At 39.0% G+C, this 22788-nt stretch overlaps 2 protein-coding genes across 3 annotated transcripts; both read right to left on the bottom strand.

Moving 5' to 3' along the window:
• Nucleotides 1-510: 510 nt before the first annotated feature.
• Nucleotides 511-10235, bottom strand: clpxb (caseinolytic mitochondrial matrix peptidase chaperone subunit Xb). Of its 2 annotated transcripts, XM_072386016.1 has the most exons (15): nt 9915-10234; nt 8915-8991; nt 7958-8118; nt 7726-7840; nt 6396-6550; nt 6120-6279; nt 5146-5187; nt 3972-4148; nt 3692-3856; nt 3282-3370; nt 2803-2967; nt 2425-2724; nt 2126-2218; nt 1928-2034; nt 511-1804 (listed from the first exon to the last, which is right to left on the bottom strand). In XM_072386016.1, the coding sequence occupies exons 2-15, from the start codon at nt 8967-8969 to the stop codon at nt 1714-1716; spliced, it is 1875 nt and encodes a 624-aa protein (XP_072242117.1). In that variant the 5' UTR covers nt 8970-8991; nt 9915-10234; the 3' UTR covers nt 511-1713. The 2 variants fall into 2 exon arrangements, with proteins under 2 accessions (XP_072242117.1, XP_072242118.1); XM_072386017.1 differs by lacking the exon at nt 5146-5187 and having other exon boundaries at nt 9915-10235.
• A 1330-nt stretch (nt 10236-11565) lies between these two features.
• On the bottom strand, nt 11566-22788 carry LOC140307232 (uncharacterized). The gene is made up of 29 exons (XM_072386018.1): nt 22374-22788; nt 21499-21550; nt 21381-21398; nt 21247-21300; nt 19726-19827; nt 19016-19102; nt 18842-18934; nt 18623-18703; nt 18344-18412; nt 18151-18255; nt 17959-18048; nt 17773-17853; nt 17612-17671; nt 17343-17426; nt 17161-17253; nt 16996-17055; nt 16347-16436; nt 16180-16260; nt 14870-14944; nt 14547-14636; nt 14356-14436; nt 14180-14254; nt 13920-14003; nt 13738-13830; nt 13573-13632; nt 13364-13432; nt 13144-13269; nt 12918-13065; nt 11566-12824 (listed from the first exon to the last, which is right to left on the bottom strand). The coding sequence occupies exons 1-29, from the start codon at nt 22692-22694 to the stop codon at nt 12362-12364; spliced, it is 2985 nt and encodes a 994-aa protein (XP_072242119.1). The 5' UTR covers nt 22695-22788; the 3' UTR covers nt 11566-12361.

Consider the following 22788-nt stretch of genomic DNA (forward strand, 5'->3'; position numbering starts at 1 on the left):
CCGCTGATTCTCAACGTTTCCACTTCTTCCGATTTTACTACGAGGAAGGACAATTTAACATAATTTAACAACCTTTCACAATACACCGCAGAATGAGGGAATTCTGTCTTTATTTGAAACCACATTAAAGAGAAAGCAACTTTTCATGCAGTTTGCAGGTGGAATGGAAGGGGGATTAGGGAAATGCTGAGGTATCAGGAAACAAGGAACAGCAGACTACTTTCCAGAGATTAGCTGCTTACATAAAGGTGACAGTCCATCCGTGTAGTACAACACACACCGCGATTAAAAACCTCTAATCCCACCCACAATTTATTCTGTTCTGCATCCAGTTCAAAGGTTAAGAAAAAAAACCAAAATCTTGTACAGTTATACATTTTATTCATATTTTTTTTTAACAATCACAATAAATTTAGGCGTCACAAGCTCTGCGGGGGGCTGTTGACAGCTTCTGTCACAGATGTCTGAATATATTGAAGTCATTTGAAAGTTCAGGGAAAGAAAAACAACTTTAAGAGAGAACAAATCTAGTTTAATCTAATTTCAGGGCACAAACAGCATTTTTAAGGAGAACAGCAGCGTGGTGGAGTCGGAGAGCATTTGGGTGGAGTTTTGATTACACACTTGTACTGAGGTACTATTTAGTAACAGCGTATTACATCACTAAAGGTGAACTGAGTTTCTGACACTGTAGCACACGCACAACGAAAAATAAAAGTATGTCCTGTTTTTCAGTGTTCGATAAAGCAGGTTTGGAGGAGGAAGATGATCGGATCCTTTTCCTCTGGATAAAGAAATCTTAAGATACGAGATAAAGGGAGAAGGGATGTGACTCAATTATAGCAAGTACAAAACAAAATTAAAGAGTTTATTTAGTAATCACTTCAAAGCTACCGAGCTAGACTGTTAATCCTGCCGTGTGCAGCAGCCCTGCGAATACAGACGTCTGTGGGTAAAGCACATCCTCAAGAGTGGGCCAAAGGTGGAAGCGGAACACTGTAAAATAACCATTCTGGCCGTTTAAAAAGTCACCAGTATTTATAACCTGCTGTGTTTAGTGTGCTGGTGTTTCATTTCACAATATGTTCTAATTTTAGGTGTCATACAAACTGCTTAAAAAGGCTATCTATGCAGTGTAGCTAAACATTTACAACCGATTTCACTTTGAGCACCATTATCACAATGGTGGTAAAGAAGGAAACATCAAAATATTGATGTGCTCATGGAATATCATGCCCTTATGTTGTAAGGCATTTCTCAACATGGTAACATTACATCTAAACCTTCTGAACGCCCTTCTTTTTTTTTTTGTTTCAAGTGTACAGTATGATCCCATTATTTCTATTTGCTTCCCTCACCATTACAGCCCATCACCACAAAAAGAGAAAACAAACTAGCTACAAATACTTGCATGAATAAAATTGCATTATCTTTATATAGATAAAATGTTAACAATCCCCAGAGATTGAAATATTTCATACAGGTCCACGCTGTAAATGCACCACTAAAGGATTATCATCTGATGCAAAGGACCTAAACTTGTTACTCTCTCTTAACTTGTTCATCATGAAAATCTCTTCACAAATGTCCACAGTTTATTTGTCAGGTGCTATAATAAATGAACCGGAACCAAACTTGGTACCCAAAAGGCTCATGGTAATCATCTAATGTTTCAGACGGCACGGCCTTCAGGTGAAATTAACCCCATCTGGTTCAGTTGTTAGCAGCATCTGCCTGACGAGGCCAGTTCTCCTCTTCAATGCCGGAGTCGTACTCCTCTTCTGTCGACTCCTTGGCTGGAGCTCTGAAATTCAAACGGAAGCTCCGATTTTAAAATCAAACAACACAAGGGACTAAAGAGTGCTGAGCTTAATGAATCGGCTCTATAACGTTATGCACGTGGACCTGTGAGCAGACAGATGCTGACCTGATGTATCTGGGTTGTGATTTTCCTTGGACGACATCTTTGTTCAGTTCCACAGCCATAATGTCTGAGTGCGGCACCTCGAACATGGGCTCGAGGAGGAGCTTTTCCTGTTCGTGGGAAGAGGATTTCACATTATAAAATACAAAAAAAAAGAAAAGAAAAGAAAAACAACATAACACAGCGAGTAAAATAACCGACCATGATGGATCTGAGCCCACGAGCTCCAGTTTTCCTCTCCAAAGCCATCCTGGCAATGGCTTTCAAGGCTTCTACGGTCACATGGAGTTCACACTGTAACAAAAGGAGACTTACAATTAATCATAGGTGTGAAGACATCTAAGAGCAACCAACTAACACATGTGAATGAGTTACTCTGCAGAACTGATAGAAGAAGAGGAAACCAGTGAGACAAAATACTATCAGTGGGGCAACTTAATTAGCATTTATCTGGTGTGGTGGACATGTGTCAACCTTTCAAACACAATGAGAGCTCTTACTTTGTCCATGCTGAACAGAGCCTGGTACTGGGGCACCACGGCATTGCGTGGTTCAGTCAATATTCGGACTAGTGTTTCTTCATCCAGGCTGTGCAGGGGAACGACAACTGGAAGACGGCCAACAAACTCTGGGATCATTCCAAACTCAATCAGGTCCCTGGCCTCAACATGCCTCAGCAGCCTGTCCTTCTCCTCGATCTCTGCCACCGTGTCCGTCTCCCCGCTGCTGTTGGCCAAGTCTGCTGCAGCGGCTGCACGCCGCCCTTTACCCAGGTTAGACGGAGTCCCGAAACCCAAATACTGATGGAACGGGACGCGAGAGAATCAAGTTAGCGGCAGGAACAAGTGCTGACACACTGGAGAGGTGTTCAAAAATACCTTCTCATTCTTTCTCCGGCTAATGATCCTGTCGAGACCATTGAAAGCACCGGATGCAACAAACAGAATGTTTGTCGTGTCGACTTGCACCGTTTCACCTCGCAGTTTTCTGGAGTTCTTCTCAGGAACATTAACGATTGTGCCCTCCAAGAGTTTCAGCAAACCCTTGACGGAATGAGAAGAAACAGACAATTACAATTAGCAGTGCGTGTTAAAGTCTCTGGTCCCTTTTTAAATGAAAATTTCATAAAACATAGTACTGTTAAACCTTGACATTTAAAATCAAATCAGAGCCATGAATGGCCAAAAACTTAGGGCATGACATGCACTGACAGGCCTTGTTTTAACATGCTTATTACACAATGTCCCATCTTTCATTTCCATTTGAAATTGCATTCGTTTTTCACGTTTCAAGTTTTTAACTTAAACAAAGCGCTCCTTAACGGTTCTATTTAGGACACCTGTGGTTAAACACTGACCTGTTGAACTCCTTCTCCGCCCACATCTCTCAGCTGATGGATTCCAGGCACACTGCCAATCTTATCAACCTCGTCCAGGAACACGATACCTGCGCGTGATACAGAAAGACAGAGCCGTTAGTGACGTGAGCTTAACGTCTTGGATAAACATCATGTGCACTTTAGATTTCAGTTACTACAGACAAATCACCTCTTCCCTCAGTTCACTGCTGCTGAGAGCTGAATGATTGACAGAATTCTTACGTAAAATATAGAAATGAGAGCAAACAGACTTCATGTTTGGTGTTATCTACTCATGCTGCTTTGATTTTTTTGTGACTGTTTTTAGAACAGCCAAGTTGTTACGCAACCAATGGTAGGATCCCATTACTGCAAACAGCTCTGCTGTTAAATCAACTCCCTCCACCCACCTTGCTGTGCCTTCTCCACGGAGTAGTTGGCATCTTGCAGAAGCTTAGCGATAACCGACTCTATGTCCTCTCCCACATATCCAGCTTGAGTTAGAGTGGTGCAGTCGCAAATTGCAAATGGAACATCCAGACAACGCGCCAGCGTCTGCGCCAACAGGGTTTTTCCTGTGAAAAATTCATAAGGAAAGCAGCTTCGGTGAATCTAGAACACAAACTGCACATAATGCTGACAGTGTGCCACGTTACAGTTAAGGAAAATGTTGACCCAAAAAAAACTAACCTGAACCAGTGGGACCTAGAAGTATAATGTTGCTCTTTTCCAGTTTAATTTCAGCGTGTGTCGAGTCCAGGACCTCCCCGCCCCTCCTCTCCTGAGGTGTCTGCTGGCTCGCCTGCTGCTGCATGGACGCTCCAAGAGCATTTCCATGAGGACTGATCCCTGCAATCTGCAACAGCTCTGCAACAGCAAGCCAGCCACAAGGTTAGCTTTGTGAGTAAAAAAATAACAAGTTCATCTGTCAACTTAGTCACCGTTGTGTAAGCAGGCGATTCATTAAGGGCGCATGTGGCAGTTTGTGCTTAGCAAAAGATTCCTTATACAGGATAAAAATAGATATGACAAAATCAGTGTCAGAGAAGTTTGCGAGTGAGGATGGCTTAACTGAAAATAGCAAGGGTCTGAATGTAGGTCACAAGGCTGCCTTTATTCTTTCCCTTTGTCTGCTCAATAGTGATGTGCAGCTTGACCCATAACCCAAAGGTCTTGTTGACTGACACAAAGATCATGCTGGCTCGAGTAAGTTTAACAGAAAACGAGACTGGCTGGGGCAGGTCAGGTCAAAAAGTAACAAACTAAGTTGTAAATATCTGGCAGAAATGGTGCAGTACAGTAGGCTAAGTCCATCCTCTCTGACACATGGGCCTGCAGAGCGGAGGTCCTCTCATGGTGCAATAACTGCCCTAAAAAAAGGGGGCTGGGGGTCAGGTCAGATTTGGACAGCTGACTGATGGAGAACCTCTCAGGTCAGGGAGTGTGGGCCAGCTCTTTTAACAGGTTGGGTGGCTGCAATCGCTACTGGTCTGTCAAACACTAACATGATTTATTCTACTACGTCAGTTTCAACACCTCATTTGTACCACAGACAAAAATCTATGAAGAAACACAGTTATTAGTCACGGTTACAACCTAAAATACACTCTTCTTCATCTTAAGTAGATGTCTCGGAGGACTTTACTTGACTTTCGATTTTATTTTGTGGTTTAATTCTTTAGAGATTCTTTATCGGAGCTGTAAAAGGCAGAATGTGTCTCTGGGGAGTCACTGTGGTCTGTACATTTTGGCATTTGTGCAACTCTCAAAAATAACAGAAAACTGCTGATTAAGTGATGCGACCTAAAGTCACTGCCGATAACAGTATAGAGTTCAGATAACAGTGAGGAGGTCAGTCACTTACTTGTGAATCTGTATTCATCCTCTCGTCTTCTCATCTCTAGCTCTACAAGGAGAGGATCAAAGTGCTGGTATCAATATTATCATCTATCATTACCACTACGACATTATCAATACAGTCTCTGTCAGAAGGTTTGTGTAATTTCATGTAAGAATTATTGAACAAATGCCAAATAATACAGATTATGATTCATGATTGAGGCCACCGCTATTCACGTGGATTAAAGGAGACTCTCAATATGTTCCAGCTTTAATGTGCCCTTATTAGTCTGAATAAGTGTGACAGACATGAATGATTGCAAATCCACTGAGAACAAATCACTACTGTTGGATTCCTGCAGGATTATATCAGTAAAACATACTGTAAGAAAAGTAATATCTATCAATATTAAATAAAAATCTAAGACCAAATAAATACGCCCATTAAATAATCCTGAAATTAAGATGTATACCTACGTATCTGAGCTGATATAGTCATCTAAATACATTTTGTTTGTTTTCCTTAGATATTTTTCTAAAGGACAAACTTTATTCATTCACTGGTCTTTTATTTTTCTAATACCCCAATTTACTCTAAAAGGTTTTCTCTTCTGCTCAAACGAGGGCCCAGCATGTGTTTTAAGGTCCAATAGAAAACACTTCAGAGCCCCATTATTAAATCAAATCTTTGAAATTACGTCAGTTCATTCACCATCATAACAGCAGTTACTATATGTGTCTTTACTAATGCTAAGTGGCAACAGCGCCACTCAGAAAAATAGGTTAAGCTCAACATTGTGTGCTGAGGCAAAACAGATTTCGCATTAAACCTCGAAACCGGACTTTCTCTTTCTCTTTCTTTCGCAAATGCCACATCAGACTGAGACGACAGGTTGAGCAACACACACGATACATTTTCAACAACTAGGTCGTGAGAAAAGTGATAAATATAGTTGAACAGCGAAATGAAGCGCTGTCTCCAGAAACAGAAACACTGACCACGGGGCGTTAAAGACGGCTGTTTTTCCACCTCCACCTGCTGTCGACTCCCTGCAGGGATGTTGTTGTAGATGCGCTTGTAGTGATTGTACACTGCAACCGCCAAAACCTTTTTTGCATAGGACTGACCGACAACATATTTGTCCAGATAAGCATAAATCTGAGGGTGGAGAAAGAAAGAAAGAAAAAAAAAAAAAAGGTATTTTAAAATGTACAGAACGTTGGAAACTTTGAATAAATACCTTCACGACCGTGAATCCAGCTTCAATTTCTTACCTTCTTGGGGGGAGGGGGGGGTTTCTGTGCAAACGCCAGTTTCACTGCCTCCGCAGCAGATTCTGGCTCTTTGTTTAGCCCTTTCTTGGAGTCCGTTTCAGACAAAACCACAAAAAAGTGATGACATTTCTCACATTTGACAAATCGCGTTGATGCTGCAAATAAAGAACACACGACACAAAGGTTTAGAGCAACATTCAGAACAATATGTTAAAGGTTGCAGCTTACGCCAAGTGACACTCAAAACCAAAAACAAGTCTTAAAATGGATTTTTTTTAATGTATTTCTTTAAACTGTCTGAACGAGTTATCTCTTAAACCCAGATCTACTGATTGCTGTGTTGGTCGGACTGGGGAGGGGGGGGGGGGGGGGGGGGGTCTGGTTTGATGAATACATGTTTAAAGAATCTGAATAAATAGTTGGTTTTGTTGTTGTTGTTGTTTATTCTTTAAATAGACAGATTCTATGTGCTATATTTTGCTGATCTAACGACAGCTTGTGTCCAAACATGGAAAGGTTATTGTGAGGGGAACACTGTGACTGTGATGATTAAAAAAAAAAAAAAAAACTGAGTAGACTTGTGCCTTTTCCCAAATGTTAGTCATTGTGAATGACTGAACAGTCGCCACAGAGATAACAATGTGCAAATGGCAATAACAAAACTGCTGAAATTCCTCATCTACTTGTCTTTCTGCAAGCATTTCATTCACTCACAGTTTATGTTGCAACACAAAGCAGAAAATAGTCCCTGGACAACAGTGAAACGGACACCTCAGTTTTTCATTGTGAGTCCTTATTTTGACAAACTGAGCCTGGAAGCTGTTTATTGTGGTTGTTCGTGCTGCACTATCAAATTACTGTGTTTGCACTTCTGTTTATTCAGTCCGCCTCCAAACTCTGTCCCACAGAGGAGAGTTAAAGTTGGCACAACAACAACATAACACACATATATATATATACTTCCTCACAGACTTGAGAATTTATTCAACTGCAGAGGCAGTGTGCTCCACCGTCCCAATTTTATTATCAATATTCAAGCTTTTTTTTCTCCTATTGATCAACAATGAATGAAATCAAACAATGACAGCCACATTTCCATGATCTGGCAGCGATCATGATTAATCATTTACAACACTTCCTAAGCATAATTTATAGACTTAATCTAGATTAAAGATTTAATTTATCCATATTTTCCAATGTTTGGCAAACCACTATCAGTTCAAATCCCACGAATTACTTTAAACTGAGTCCGCTTGATTCTTGAAGTTTGAATTAAGTTGAAGAGTAATACAACAGAATAGCTGCTGTTGAAGTTCAAACATTTACTCACATACAAAGGTCTCTACATGTGTGCAGGGGTCCCCACATTTAGGGCAGCGTAGCTGACTTCCCCCCTTGCCTGATCCTCCAGAACCAGACATTCTCTTCCCTTCACTGATGCTTTTCTGTATTAGGAGGACAGAAGTAGGATGTGTGTATTTTCATTGCTTCCATTAATAAGGTGGTATGTGGTCTAACAGTGGACAAAGCTTGCAAATGAGATTTATCCTTCAAGAGTTTACCTTTCCACCATCATTTCCGGCATCCTTTGTTGTCCCGTCTTTGGCTGCATAACAGACAGCAGTCTCTGAAAACGACCTCACACGCACCGGGGGATGAAAATGAGTTTCCCGAGACCCCTGACGACTCAGAGAAAACAGCTGGATTCTGGAGCATGACAATCCTGCAACACCAGCAACATTTGCTTGATTTCATGATTTGTAGCAAAAGCAAGAACATGTCATTAATTAATCAATTAGTCAATCAGGAAGATAAACAAGTATCGTTTTAATCAAGTAATTATTTCACATACTGTAGAATGAAAAAATTAAAATTAAAGAGTGGTTACGGATTATCAAATGGGTTTATTCTTTTATTAGAGAGAACATTTCTGACAGTAAACGTCATATTATTAACCAAAATTATGTTTAAGATGTCTGATTGAGCTGAGAAAACCTCAGCCGATTACGCAAGATTATTACAATGAAGGGCTATTATTGAAATTGTTTAATTGAGAAATAATCAGAAAACTAACAGAATAAAAGCATTTAAGACACATCAGATGATTAAAAAAAAAGCAAAATAATGAGCTCATATTATGTTTCTATAAAGTGACCATGCATATGTTTAATATTCATCATTTGCTCTACTGAGTTTGCTCCTACTGCACCTTGTATAGCTTGAATGAAAGTCTCTGGTAGACTAACTAACAAAAAACAAGTTAGTTTTAGTCAGTATAACTATTTTACACATCTGTTTGGGTATTGTCTAAAAACTCACCCCTGACCGACAGTTCAAAAGAATGTGTGATGTAACAGCGTTGCCCTATCTATGGCCACACAACTGTTAAAGTGACTTTTCCATCTGCTGTTGACATTAACTACATAAGTGTCATAACAAACCGTAATGTAGGTAAGCTGGCACAAATAGCACAATGTCATGCAGCTTAAAAAGACAGAATGTACTTTCCCCTTTTTTACCTCTGTTGGCGGTGTTTAGGAACAACCTGACAGCTGAAGTGCATGGACAGGACATCTCTTCTTCTTTCTTGAAAATCCTGAAAATACATGTTTACTTAAGACGGTGCAAAGAGGGGAAACGGGGGGCTAAATTAGCCACAAGCTAATAGATAGCAGCTGCGAGCAGTAGAGGCCGGTGTAGGGCCAAATTATGTGACCCGTCAGATTCTGTGACCCAAATAGGCACTTGAGTTGTCCTGCTTTTGCATAACGCTTTATATGAAATTTAGCATATTACTTTATAGTGAGATATGTTACTCTATGATTATTATATATACATAGAAACATTTACGACCCCATTCTAAAAAAATATTAAAAGCATGAGTCTGTCGGTGTGGTACTTAATAACCCACCTGTCAATACTTAGTTAACTGGTTTATTTTATTTTTTATTACATTACTTTTTAGTGAACATGACTGCCGAGCAATAAATGATATTTCATGTGGCAACACGAACATAAGACCAAGTTTGCAAACAGTTATCAGAATTTATATGAAGAGTAGAAACATTTCTGTTTGCAGAAGCTCAAAATCCCAGTTAGGTCACAAAATCCAACACAACTACAAACCCGAAACATTTCATAACTTCGACGTCAGCAGTTGCATAGCACTACAGTCACTGCTACTCGATACGAGTGAGAATAATTTTATGCTTGGACCAAATTAAATGTAACGGCTTCTATCACTACGCTATCTCGATTCCTGGTCACGCTAGTGATACATAACAAAATAAACAAAGTAGCCAGTTAGCATACTCGGTTGGATAATGTTAGCTGCTTAAACTAGGCCCAAGCCAAAGACAGCCAGGGGGAATGACAAACAGTCATGGCTGGACGGACAGCCGATGTTGAATAAGCAAAGAAGCAGGGTGGCTTTACACTGGTAGAGACGAAAATTTAAATCTAAGGTACACTGTTAATTTTTGAAAAAATAACATTGAAAAGCCTGCTAGCTCTACTCACAGTACACGATGAAACCAGTCGCGTCTTGACAGCCCAGAAAAAAAACAAATTTGCTAAGTCACAAAAGATGTATCAGCCTTATTTAAGTCTGACAGGTCAGCGTATCATGCTAGGATTATATGGCTTGTGGTGTGAAAAGGAGAGAGTTGGTTCCTTCAGGCCGTTATTTCCCAGGTGGGACACGACCCAAAGTGATGTAACGCCTGCTGTTATGAACTAGGTTAGATCTGGCGAGCTAACTAGCCTCCCCTCTAGGAACGGTAGCTAGCAAAGGTATATAAGCATGTTGAACGCGAAAGTAACATGGATGCTCCTTTCATGTCTATGTTGACCCTCACATCCAGATATTTTGAGATCTGCTAAAATACAGAACGACTGCTGAGGCGTTCATGGACATTTCGTAATGGGAACATTAACAAGGAGATTGTGAAATTTTTGTTGCGTTTACGTCGGATACGGAAAAAAAGTTTCTTTTAAAATTATGTAAGGCATTCGGTAACAGTCGTGTTCATGCATCACTTTATTAGTTTGATCTCTGTGCACAGTTCTGGTTAAATAATATAAACTTATTACGGATTTCAAGTATGTTAATAATATTGAAATTATTCTTTTTTGTAAACAGTCAGACCAGGCAGTTAAGTGCTGTAGCAAGAGAAGCAAAGGGTAAAAACTACTGAATTACATGTGGGTAAGCTAGTGCTAGGGATACTATACAGCCTCACTCTCACATGGTTTCCAGGAACTCTTGGTAGAAATGATCCAGTGTTAATTAAATTTCTTTCACCCCCTATGAAAAAAAAGTCCTCTACATAACTCAAATGGAGGGAATCTTGCCGTACAATAGTCTTTGTTCTTTTTGATAATGTGTGTCCTCTGTGAGCCAAGATGATTTTCTTTCAATTCTAACCCACGCCCACCTTTTAATCCAAGAAATTGCAACTCTTCAGTCTGATGATAACAGCTTTGTTGGACCAGACAAGAAACAGAGAAGGTCTGTCTCATTTTACTTAAACAAAACATCCTGTGTTAACAACATATTAATGTAATGCCGGTAAACCTTGCTGCACGTTCTCCCCATGTATATGTGGGTTCTCTCCAGATACTCCAGCTTCCTCGCACAGTCCAAAAATATGCACATGAGGTTAATTGATTATTCTAAATTGACCCTAGGAGTGACTGTGAGGGTGCATGGTGTTTTGCCTCATTTGTCTTTGTGATGTTTGGCAGGTATAGAAAATGGATGGATGGATGTAAACCTAGTGTTCTTAATATTGATGAACTATAAAGACTTTTCCTTGTTTCAGCGATAAGTTCCCACTATTTGACCCAAAACCACTCTTATCAATTCTTTCTTCGTAGCAAAGGAACTTCCAAAGAAAGATGAGAGTTGGGGGTGGAACTCCTCTCAGAGTTTATATTAACAGAGTGACAACAACCTGCATACAATACAAATTAGGTCTACATTTCAGATTTAGTCTCAGTCAAACTGAAGGCACTGGATGTCTCTAAAGACAATACCTCAGCTACGCTGTGTGGTAAATCACATAGGTTCATCATGTCAGAAAAAATCCTGTAACAAAGTTTAGCTTTTGAATCAGAGTGCTGACCACCATTAACCTACAATATTTATATATTGTGTCTCCTTCAAGGTACCATCAAAATAGGTTCTCATGGTGGGGCACTGTAAAATTCAACTAGGTAAGCAGCAACTTTATGTACAGAGGCTGTAGTTCCTTAATGCAGTCAGCCTAGGTTTGAGTCCTGGTCCGAGGCCCTTTACTGCAGGTCCTTCCCATTTCCTGACTATCTACTGACAAATAAAGGCCACTATTACCAAAAAACATTTTTAAAAAAGGTGCTCAGGGTGAGCTGATAATGTGATGCCTACTCTGTGTTGGCAATTTGCAAGAAGTTATAACTATAAGATTATAACTATATAGTTCCAACTAATATTTAGCAAAAAATTAATTTGGTACAATTCAAAGTATGGAGTTTTGGGTCTTTTGTTGTCTGGGGCCACTAGTTCCTTCTTTTTCTTCGACATCTTTTCTTTTAAGTTATGGTTTCAATTGACTTTGATTATATGCTTTTATTGAAAAACTTTATGTCACAATGTTTTCAAAGGGAGCAATATGAATAAAGTGTATAATTATTCCATTCTATTATGCATTTGCTTACAGCTCGCATTCAAAATGCAAACATATGTAGAGACTATTCTCCATCTGTACTGACAGTCTTCAACCTAAAAGCAGACTTAACCTCAGCAACGTGAAATTTTAGACTGCGTTATATTGTCTGTATTTGTTCTTGCTTTTGATCAGGTCATACTTTGTAAATCCAGCAGTGTAATGTCTTGGTATCAGTCAGTAATGTGAGGCTGAAAAACCAAAGAAAACAGTTGAACTTTCAGAACAGTTTTACTTTTTTTAAAGTTCGATTTCTCTTTTCTAGGTCTGTTTGAATTTAACTCGGCAGACATGAATACTTCTGTTCTCCCACATGTACAAAAGCCTTTTTTTGGGATAGTATGACAGCATAGCCAAGGTATTGTTCCCTGGCCTTAAATCAAAACTTGCATCCAGAGGACTTTGTGTCTTTAAATCAAAGGCATATGTCACTCGTCTGTCTTTGTCATCTGTAAAGTACAGCACCCCACACACAATGAAGGCATTCCCTGCTTTGGCTGTGGGATAGGAGGTGTTAACAACAGACTCCTCTGTGAATGTGTTGGGGTTCAGCTTTGCAACCATGGTGTTATCATCTGTGTTCGAGGCAAAGATGACCCATAGTCCATTTTCATCAACAGCAAACTTGAAGTATGTCTTTGAGTTGCGGAAGAGATACGTCAGGTTGTGATATCTGCTGTGTGCCATGCTCAGAGTGTTTGTTCTCCTGGTGTTCAAGGAAAACCTGTAAAATCAAAGTTTTGATCATGAGTACAGTGAGAAGCTGGTCATTGAGAACTCAATGTTTGAAGCCAAAAGTTTGAACACAGAGACTTACTTTACGAGCATGTTTGTTCCTCCTTTGTGGAAGTAAAATGACCCTTTATAAACAACATGGCCACACCCCTGGTAGAACGACTGAACATTTATACTTTTGTTTCTGCCCTCTGTGGCTAAAATGTTCCCAAACTCCAGTAAAATTCGACCTGTTGAAGAAATGTTGCCGTGTTAGATAAGTGAACTCTATGATGGAGTGAGGAAAAAATGGCTGCTTCATAAATCACCTGAGAAATGTTCAGCCAGCCAGACTCGACTATCATCCAGCTGCGATGCATCCAACATCCAAGCTCCAAAGGTCGACTGCATTGTGGTCACCTTCTCCGAACATTTGATACTTTTAACTTTGCAATCTTATGAGTAAAGAGAAAAATTAAGTTTCTGAACTAACTGTAAGTTAGTTTTGTAAAACAAAACTTGAAGCATTATTCAACAAAATGTTCACACCAGTTTTGTTCCATCTCTCAGTAGTGGTCACATTGATCTTACTGTAGTCCTTTAAAGGATATGAAGATTCTGAGGGAAAAGGGAAAGAAAAAAGTGTATTCATCTGCATACTAAAAGTATCGGGCAGCCTTTAAGACAAATAAAGGAAATCTAAATGAGAGATATGAAAAAGTCAACAACTGATACAGCTACACATGGCAGTTTCTCACCACTTTCCATTGGTTTATCGACAAAGCCTCCACTTTGACCCACATCTGCAGAGGGTGAAGCTGTAAAATGAAAAGAAAAACAAACACACCGCTATTATTGAGATATAAAAGAACACACACATTAATGTATTACATTTACATTAAGTGAAAAATAGTGTTTCTTACTTGTCAGTAAAGTTTCTGGTGTTTCTGTAGCCTTCTCTCTTTGGAGGTCATCCAAGGCGTTACGGCTGTTATCTTGATGATTTAATACTAACACTAGAATACAAATGATCAGGTATAATGAGCATTTTTTATGACATATATAGTCAAAGTTCGACTTGTCTGAAAAATTTCTTTTGGATTACCAGCTTCCTTTTTTCTGGTTGGATGATTTCTAGAGTCAGTGACATTGAAGGCATCTCTGATGTCTCCAGCTGCTGTTGGTGACTCTGCAGAGCGGCAAGTAAGGTGAACACATGAAGTCAAATCCACATTTTCATATAAAATCAAGACAGAATGTCTATGTATATATTCATATTGGCCTTGTTTTCTCTTTCTTGTTTTATATACAAAAGTGTTACTCTGAAATCTTGTGCTGATAACAAATACAGTGTGACATTTTTACCGCTCTTCAAGCTTATTTCATTGATGGATCGGCTGCCATTGAAGCCATCACTGGTTTGGCTTGCATCTAGTGGATCTGCAGAGTGAATTCACACATTAAATATTAAATTATTTCATTTCAATACAGCAATAAGACAATGTTTTAAACATGATAGGTGGATGTAGAGGATTTCCTGCCTGGTAAAGATTTAACTGATCCCTTTGTAACGTTTCCATAATCCATGTAACTGTTGTTATCATCAGGAAATGGCAGTGGCTCTATAGATAAAAATACAAAATAAATAAAAGGGCAGGGATGGGCGGTGTAATTTAGTTCTTTTTATTTTCTCTCAGTTTCTTTGGTGATTTCTAAAATCTTGATGATTTACTATGTTCCAGATGTGTGCCTTGAAGTTTCTCAGAGTTGGTGACATTCACCACATCGCTGGCGTTTTCAGCTTGATGTGGTTTTAACGAGTCTACAGAAAGAAGAAGAATGTTCTAATTGAAGAGTTCATACACAAATTAAACACATATACAATATTGTCATCACAGTTTTTCTGTCCCTCAAAATTCAAAGTTTGTGTGGTGAAATTTCTCAAAGTCAGTCACATTAAAGTGACCTTATTCTAAGTTTGATACAAATATTAAACAATGGTAAAGATCAATGAGAATTATCAGTCCTCATAATGAATACAGTATGAGTACTGACCAGTATTCAGGCTTATTTCGATTATAGCTCCGCTGTCATTGTAGGAATCACCATTTTGGTTTGCTTCTAGCTGATCTGAAGAATAAAATGACACATTTACATTCAAATTTAACTCCTACTTCAATCTAATTTATCTATATAACACATTTCCTACTGACATATAGATTAAGGTGTTTTGTGAGATAGAAACAAAACTAATAATAGAAATGACACTACATTCATACGTGCACATAACAATCACATATATTCACATGCAAAAAAAAAAAAACTCTAAAGACAATTTCAAATAAAGAAAGAAGATGATCGAGTAAATTATGGGACACAAGGGATATAAACTAGTCAAGGTAAAAAAAGAAATAAAAACATTAACAGTTCAAAGCCAAAAATGACCACATTTCACAGACTGTTTATGAATGACGATATACCGTCGAACAATTTTGTACATTGGGGAACTGGCATCTGATGAAGAAGGATACCTCAAAAGCATCGGACAGAATCTCTCAGAGACCAGATGCACAACAGCATACTTAAAGGGAGATTCTGGATCACCTGAGACAGCACTTAGCTGAAGGAAAGTTTGAAGTCTAACCGTAGAAATCGAAAAGGTGTCTGCCTTCCTGTCCCGAACCAGGAGCAGGATCTACAGGAGAGGGGCCTAAAATCTGAGGGCTCTGCTTCCCATTCTGTTCTTGGAAACTCTGTGAACCACAAGCAACTCTGCAGTCTTTGAGCAAACATTGTGTAAAAAAAAAAAACTACTGTGGTGTTGGCTGTAGAGGGCCTGGGGGCTGTGGGTTTCGGGTGATATCTCGGGTTGGGGGGCTGGGTTGGTTAATGTGGAGGCGCTATTTGCCTGGCCCAGATGAGGACTTTGGTGGTCCATCAAATTCTTCTTTTCTTTGCTCTCCCCCTTATTTGTTCCCTCTGTCAGGTTCGGCATTAATATATCGTTTTAATAAAGATAGATAAATAGTTCTGAAGCATCAAGGGGAGCTTCATATCCATAAAGCTTCCCTTAGTTTGCCATGATGCTGGACAGGACAGGGTTAAAAAGATAAAGTATAAAAACGACTGTGAGGTCCTGAAGATATGATGGAGACCAGATATTTAGAGCTTTGTAAGGGAAAAGAAGAATTTAAAATTCCACAGGGAATGAAGGGTTTGGGACCTGATAATATGGAGTTACACCATTCCAGTCCAGAAGTAACAAAAACAAAGATTTTACTTATTCATTGCATTCAATACTTCAAATTCTACTACAGAAAAAAGAGTGAGATTTGAAAATTTAAAGAAAGTAGAGCATTTCTTACTTGTTAATAACTCCACTGGTCCCTCTGTAACATTTCCTGAGGCCGAATCATTCAAGATGCCATGGCTGTCGCCCTCATGAACTGGTAATGATTTCAGAAAACATTAAATAGAATAAGGTCAAGCATGACTGTTAGTGATCATATTGTTAGAGGTTTTACAGGTTTACCAGGTTCAGAATTTCTGTTAGGATGTCTCTTAGACTCAGTCAAAATCAAAGCATCTCTAGTGGTCTCAGTCGACTGAGGAGTTGGCGATTCTGAGAAAAGAAAGATAAGATTCAACTTTAGGATTTGATATACACAATGAATAAGTGTGCCAATTCATTTTTAACTTGTACAAAATCCTAATTTGAGGGTTAAATTCACAATTTACCCATCACTTTTCAGAAATCTTTTAGTGCTGGTTAAATTAGTCTTTCTGTTGATAAGGTTAACAGAAGATAATCAAATCCACATTTTCGTATAAAATAAAGAGAGCAGTGTTCCTCATCTACGATCCTCAGAGGCCACCGCGCAGCATGCTATAGATGTTTCCCAGCTTCAACACTCCTGACTGAGGTTAATGGGCCATTAACAGGCTGGTGCAGAACTTGAGGAAAACTAGTGAGGAGAGCCGTTTCATTTGAATCAGGTAAGAAAAAAAGTGTATTCATACTTTCAAAAATTCAAAAAGATCATTATTCTGTGTGCAGTTGTGATCGGTTGTAAATCTGCATACTAAAAGTATCGGGCAGCCTTTAAGACAAATAAAGGAAATCTAAATGAGAGATATGAAAAAGTCAACAACTGATACAGCTACACATGGCAGTTTCTCACCACTTTCCATTGGTTTATCAACAAAGCCTCCACTTTGACCCACATCTGCAGAGGGTGAAGCTGTAAAATGAAAAGAAAAACAAACACACCGCTATTATTGAGATATAAAAGAACACACAAATGAATGTATTACATTTACATTAAGTGAAAAATAGTGTTTCTTACTTGTCAGTAAAGTTTCTGGTGTCTCTATAGCCTTCTCTCTTTGGAGGTCATCCAAGGCGTTACGGCTGTTATCTTGATGATTTAATACTAACACTAGAATACAAATGATCAGGTATAATGAGCATTTTTTATGACATATATAGTCAAAGTTCGACTTGTCTGAAAAATTTCTTTTGGATTACCAGCTTCCTTTTTTCTGTTTGGATGATTTGTAGAGTCAGTGACATTGAAGGCATCTCTGATGTCTCCAGCTGCTGTTGGTGACTCTGCAGAGCGGCAAGTAAGGTGAACACATGAAGTCAAATCCACATTTTCATATAAAATCAAGACAGAATGTCTATGTATATATTCATATTGGCCTTGTTTTCTCTTTCTTGTTTTAAATAATACATATAAATACAAAAGTGTTACTCTGAAATCTTGTGCTGATAACACAGTGTGACATTTTTACCGCTCTTGATGGATCGGCTGCCATTGAAGCCATCACTGGTTTGGCTTGCATCTAGTGGATCTGCAGAGTGAATTCACACATTGAATATTAAATGATTCCATTTCAATACAGCAATAAGATGAGGTATTAAACATGATAAGTGGATGTAGAGGATTTCCTGCCTGGTAAAGATTTAACTGATCCATCTGTAACGTTTCCATAATCCATGTAACTGTTGTCATCATCAGGAAATGGCAGTGGCTCTATAGATAAAAATAAAAAATAAATAAAAGGGCAGGGATGGGCGGTGTAAATGTTTCTTTTTTTTTTCTCTCAGTTTTTTTGGGGGTTAAATCTTGATGGTTTACCATGTTCCAGATGTGTGCCTTGAAGTTTCTCAGAGTCGGTGACATTCACCACATCGCTGGCGTTTTCAGCTTGATGTGGTTTTAACGAGTCTACAAAAAAAAGAAGAATGTTCTAATTGACGTTTATACACAAATTAAACACCAATACAATATTGTCATCACAGTTTTTCTGTCCCCCAAATGTTTGCATACCAGGTTCAAAGTTCGTGTGGGGAAGTTTATCAATGTCAGTCACATTAAAGTCATCTTTAATGGATTCACCAAATCCAACGTGAGCTGGATTTGGTGTTGGTAACACTGTCGAGTAAGAAGTGACATTGAGGAAGGTGAGTAAAAGATGAAGTTAAGATCTCATCTGTACACAAAACTGAGACTCAAACCTAACCTGTCATTGTTTCTGAACTGGATTCAATCCAGGTTTCGTCTCTGATGTCTGGACGAGGTGACACCAACTCTGTAGGGGGAAAAAATGGGATTGGAAAACATAGTCCATCACACCAAACGTTGTGTGGCAGTACAGTACAGAGTCATTCCCAGTAATTCATTTTTAAGTGACTAAGAGCCACAGTGCTTCTATAACAGATTTCTCATATGTGTTCATAAGTTCGACATACTTATGAATGTATCAGTACTGACAGCAGAGTACAGTAGAATGGTTTCTTACCATTTATCACAGTGCTGTCTGTGACATATCTACTGTCACTGAAGGCATCGCTGTTGCCATCTGAAACTGCAGTAAGTAGGACTGCAGGATGAAACAAGACAATATATTACCAATGATCTAATTTTGCAGCAATTCTATTTCTGAAGCAAGAGATAAAATCTGTGACAAAGCATAACTGTGTCTACTTTCACTGTCAGCTCTAAACACAGTATTTCTTACCAGTTGATAACTGAACTGGAACCTCTGTGACATTTTCCCTGTTGGTATCATCTAGTGAGATGTGACTCGAGTTTGGATGAAAAAAGACAGACTCTAGAAAATCAAAGGGGTTCAGTTTTATACACTTTTTTGACATAATACTTCTTATCGAACATAGTGTCAGTGGTTACAAACCAGAGTCCATCTCTGTGTCCGGACGATTCTTAGAGTCAGTAACATTCAAATCATCTCTGGGGCTATCAGGGCGGGATGTTGTTGATTCTGTGATGAGAAGGACACATATTTTACACATGTTCAGTACCATCCAAGCAACATATAAAAGGAACATGCTGCAAACTTAAAGGCGAAATTGTCAAAAAGAAGCTTGAATACAGACTTTCTCCAATGTGGGCCTGAGAAGGCGGCTATAGTTTGAGGTTTTCCTGTTTTTGACTCATGGCAGATGTGTTCATGGTAACAACGATTATTCATTTTCTCCTTCAAGACTTCATCCATCTCATTTTTTTTTTTTTCTCATCCTGCCAGAATGTTATTCCAGGCGATAAACTTTTAGACTATTTTTAAGGTGCTTTTTTATGTGTGTTTTTCCTTTTTCCCTGCGGGAGAATGACAGACGATTTCAATATTTTGAAAATCCAGATTCTCATACAGACACAGCGCTCGAGCACAGAGGTTAAAACTTTTGGTGGAAACAAAGGTGGAAAATTGAATCCTATTTTGAACTGTGAGGATAAACAGCTCAAAACCTTTGTCATCACTGGAGCCTGAATTTGAGATGACAGTGTACAATGTTTGACACACAGGGCCCCTGGATCATTTCTGCTTTGTGGGTGTTTTGGTCTGAGAAGATTAAATGTACAGCTTCACTGTATCAAAGTTCCTACCCTTTGACAAGTTGGTGTGATGAATGTGCTCTCTTATGATCTTGTTTATCAATTCAGTGGAACAACGGCCAGGACAGGGTGCGCCAGGTGGACCAGGAGGACCTTAATATAGATAGATAATCAAGACAAAGTTTCACAGTTATGAAAAATATACTGCAGGTCTGTGACATGGAATCTTTACAAGAACAACAACAATTAAAGAGAATAGGTATGTCTTGATGTTTACATGCAACACCTCAAATTCATTATCGTAAATGCTACCAAATTCAATACATTAGAGAAAAACATGAAACATGGACAATTTTTGCATTCAAAGCAGAGGAAATCTTCAACGAGTTCAAAAGATTGAGCTAAAACAACATCCCATCAGTTAATATCACTACAGGATGAAAAAAAAAAAAACAGTGTAAAGCTGTGGAATGCCCAAAAGAAAAAAAACCTCACAGCTGATGAGTGCCTATGCGTAAAACAGTTTACTAAAAACCAAGAGCCCTCCAGAAAAGCCGAGTGTTTAATAAGGGTGAAGTAAAATTACAGAGATGTGGGGGATTATATTACCTACGGTACAAAATGTTCAGGTACAAATATTCCAAGAATCCAGAGATCTTCCAGAAATCTATTTTGGAAGTCTTGGACACTGCGTCCGCCAGACAAAGGAGGAGAGGGACCATCGCCATTGTGTTTGTTATAGGCACACGTGTCTAAAGTCATCGAGCTGCATTACTGCACATCGTGGTTAAGTTGTACATTTTTTAAAGCAACATTGATGTTGAACAATGTCAGAAGACAATACTAAACAACATTCTGCATGTATTAAAACTGCGTGACTCAGTGTTTAAACACAGATCTGTTCAAAGAGTTTTGTGCTCCTTTAAGCATTCCGCTTTTACAGCGCTGTTGACTCGTGCTGCTGTTTAAATGACATTTTTTCTAAACATTCCTTGATTTTAACATTTGTTTTTGTCCAACTTTTGACTTGGTCAAGTATTTGAATTATTGGCAAATCGTTCCGTTTTTTTTGTTTTTTTTTACATTTCAGACAGCATGCCAACGGTTTTTTTGGGAAACATTGACAGGCGATCATCAGCTCAAACCACCAAAATAGAAATCTAGACAAAAAAAACAGGATGGGCCTAAGTTTATGGCATGGTAGCGAATCTTTCAAAACATGACGGAACATGCATTTTTTTTTCAAAACAAAACTGAAGCGAACTGAGGTGAACTGTTTGACGTGAATTGTGTTCATTCCAAATTCAGCATAATTTATGTTAATCAGCTGCAGCAAACATTTACGCTGGCGCCGCAGTAAGCAGCTGTGTGGCAGCTGTGGACAAAGGGTCTTGCAGGCAGTGAGTGGGATACTTGTGTTATGCAATCACAACTGAACAATGACAGGCTGTTTGAAACATGGGAGCAACTTCTGTTTCTGGGCTTCTTCTTCTGTTTTGTCCTGCTGTTCTGTACAAGATCACTCCACAAGAATGGGTGATTCGATTTATAAGACATTAAAGGATCTCCCACCTCTTTTTCCTCGTCTGCCCTGTGGTCCTGGTGAACCGGGTCTGCCGGGCAAACCTGATACACAAAAAGACTTTGTTGTGCCGTAGTGACAGACGGAAGAAAGTTGAACGGCATAATAAAGAGTAAGTTTTTACCTGGGGGTCCAGGTGGACCTGCAAAAAAAACACAAACAGATGTTTCATTTAAAATGAATGCAGCATAAGGACCACACGAAGACAAAGAGCTGGTGTGGAAAATATTCTTGACATGCACCTGTTAAACAAATTCCTCTGGAGCTGTTGCACAGATCAACAAAGGCTTTGACCTGGAAATAAGGAGAAAAAAAAACAGAAAGACTCGATAAAGTTGAATTGAAACTGAAATACACATTATTGACCATTTTTGTGCAAGTAACACAATTTAATTTGAAATGACTTTGAATTAATATCAGTACAATCAAATCAATTTGAGTTAACCTATGTTAATCCTTTAATTAGAACTAAAACAATTCAGTTAAATAATCAAGTTGATCAAATAATGTTAAATAACAACCTTTTGGACTTACAGTCTTATTGAATTATCTGTGTTTTCTGGCTCTAAATATATTAAACTAAATATCCTCTGGTTTGAACTGTCAACAGTTTCAGACGTAACCTTGGGATCTGTGAGCTTGCTTGGAGGTGTTATTTCCATTTTCATTGCTTGCATTTGACAGCCTCAAAATAATAATTAATTTAATCAAGCTAAACATCAGTTGATAATGAAAACAACCAGACGTTGCAGTCTGTACTCTCCATCAAAGAACACAGTAGTACCCTCTGAACAATTGCCAGTTCTTTCAGGATGTGAGTCTAGTAAGGAGCAGGCGGCAGTCACACTCCACTGATCAAAGTATTTATCCAGGAAACATTTAAACATAGACCCCTCTAAATTGCTTCAACAGACTCTTGGATTCCTTGAATAACATGGACATGCTTCTTATCCCAAAAGGGGAAAGTGAGGAAACATTCCAATTAAGGATTAAAACAATAACCTGTTGATTCCTCCCCTCTTTTAAATAATTATAAATAAACTATAAATTTCTTGCCCAGTTGAAACATCGCTCAATATCTCAAAATAGCCCACATGCAAGCATTTAGGTGTCTTACAGGAATCACGGAGTATGTCATTAGCATCAGCATGTCTTTGTCTTGGCTTTCTGCCGGGTCTCCCTCCTGATTCCGCCTGCTGCGGTGGAGCTTCTTCATCTCTCCGGCTTCTCCAAGTTGTTCTGGCAGGATTCGTGCCTGCAGTCTGCAGCTCTGTGACAGCTCCTGAATTTGGGAATCCAGTCTGGCTACCTCTTCTGCCAGCTCTTTGTGCTGGACCAGTAGTAAAACTAAACCTGCAAAGCTCAGGAGCAGCAGCACACACATCCCCGCCAACAACATTTTCCACATGAGAAAACTTCCACGCGTCTCCTCTTTCATGTCTGTGCGCTGTTCCCTGGACCTCGGCCGCAGAGTGATCTGAGCTCTGAAATTCACAAGCACACACAACACATATCTGAAGCTCTGCCAATAG

This window comes from Leuresthes tenuis, unplaced genomic scaffold, assembly GCF_036924035.1.
Source record: "Leuresthes tenuis unplaced genomic scaffold, fLeuTen1.0.hap1 SCAF_5, whole genome shotgun sequence".
Classification (NCBI taxonomy): domain Eukaryota; kingdom Metazoa; phylum Chordata; class Actinopteri; order Atheriniformes; family Atherinopsidae; genus Leuresthes; species Leuresthes tenuis.

Coding starts and splice junctions, on each gene's coding strand:
- clpxb (XM_072386016.1), bottom strand. CDS start 8,969: ATGTCCTGTCCATGCACTTCAGCTGTCAGGTTGTTCCTAAACACCGCC. Junction 4,149..5,145: donor GGATGAATACAGATTCACAA/GTAAGTGACTGA, acceptor TTGCTGTTGCAG/AGCTGTTGCAGATTGCAGGG. Junction 2,725..2,802: donor GCCGGAGAAAGAATGAGAAG/GTATTTTTGAAC, acceptor CCGTTCCATCAG/TATTTGGGTTTCGGGACTCC.
- LOC140307232 (XM_072386018.1), bottom strand. CDS start 22,694: ATGAAAGAGGAGACGCGTGGAAGTTTTCTCATGTGGAAAATGTTGTTG. Junction 17,854..17,958: donor AGGCACACATCTGGAACATG/GTAAACCATCAA, acceptor TTTTATCTATAG/AGCCACTGCCATTTCCTGAT. Junction 14,437..14,546: donor AGGCACACATCTGGAACATA/GTAAATCATCAA, acceptor TTTTATCTATAG/AGCCACTGCCATTTCCTGAT.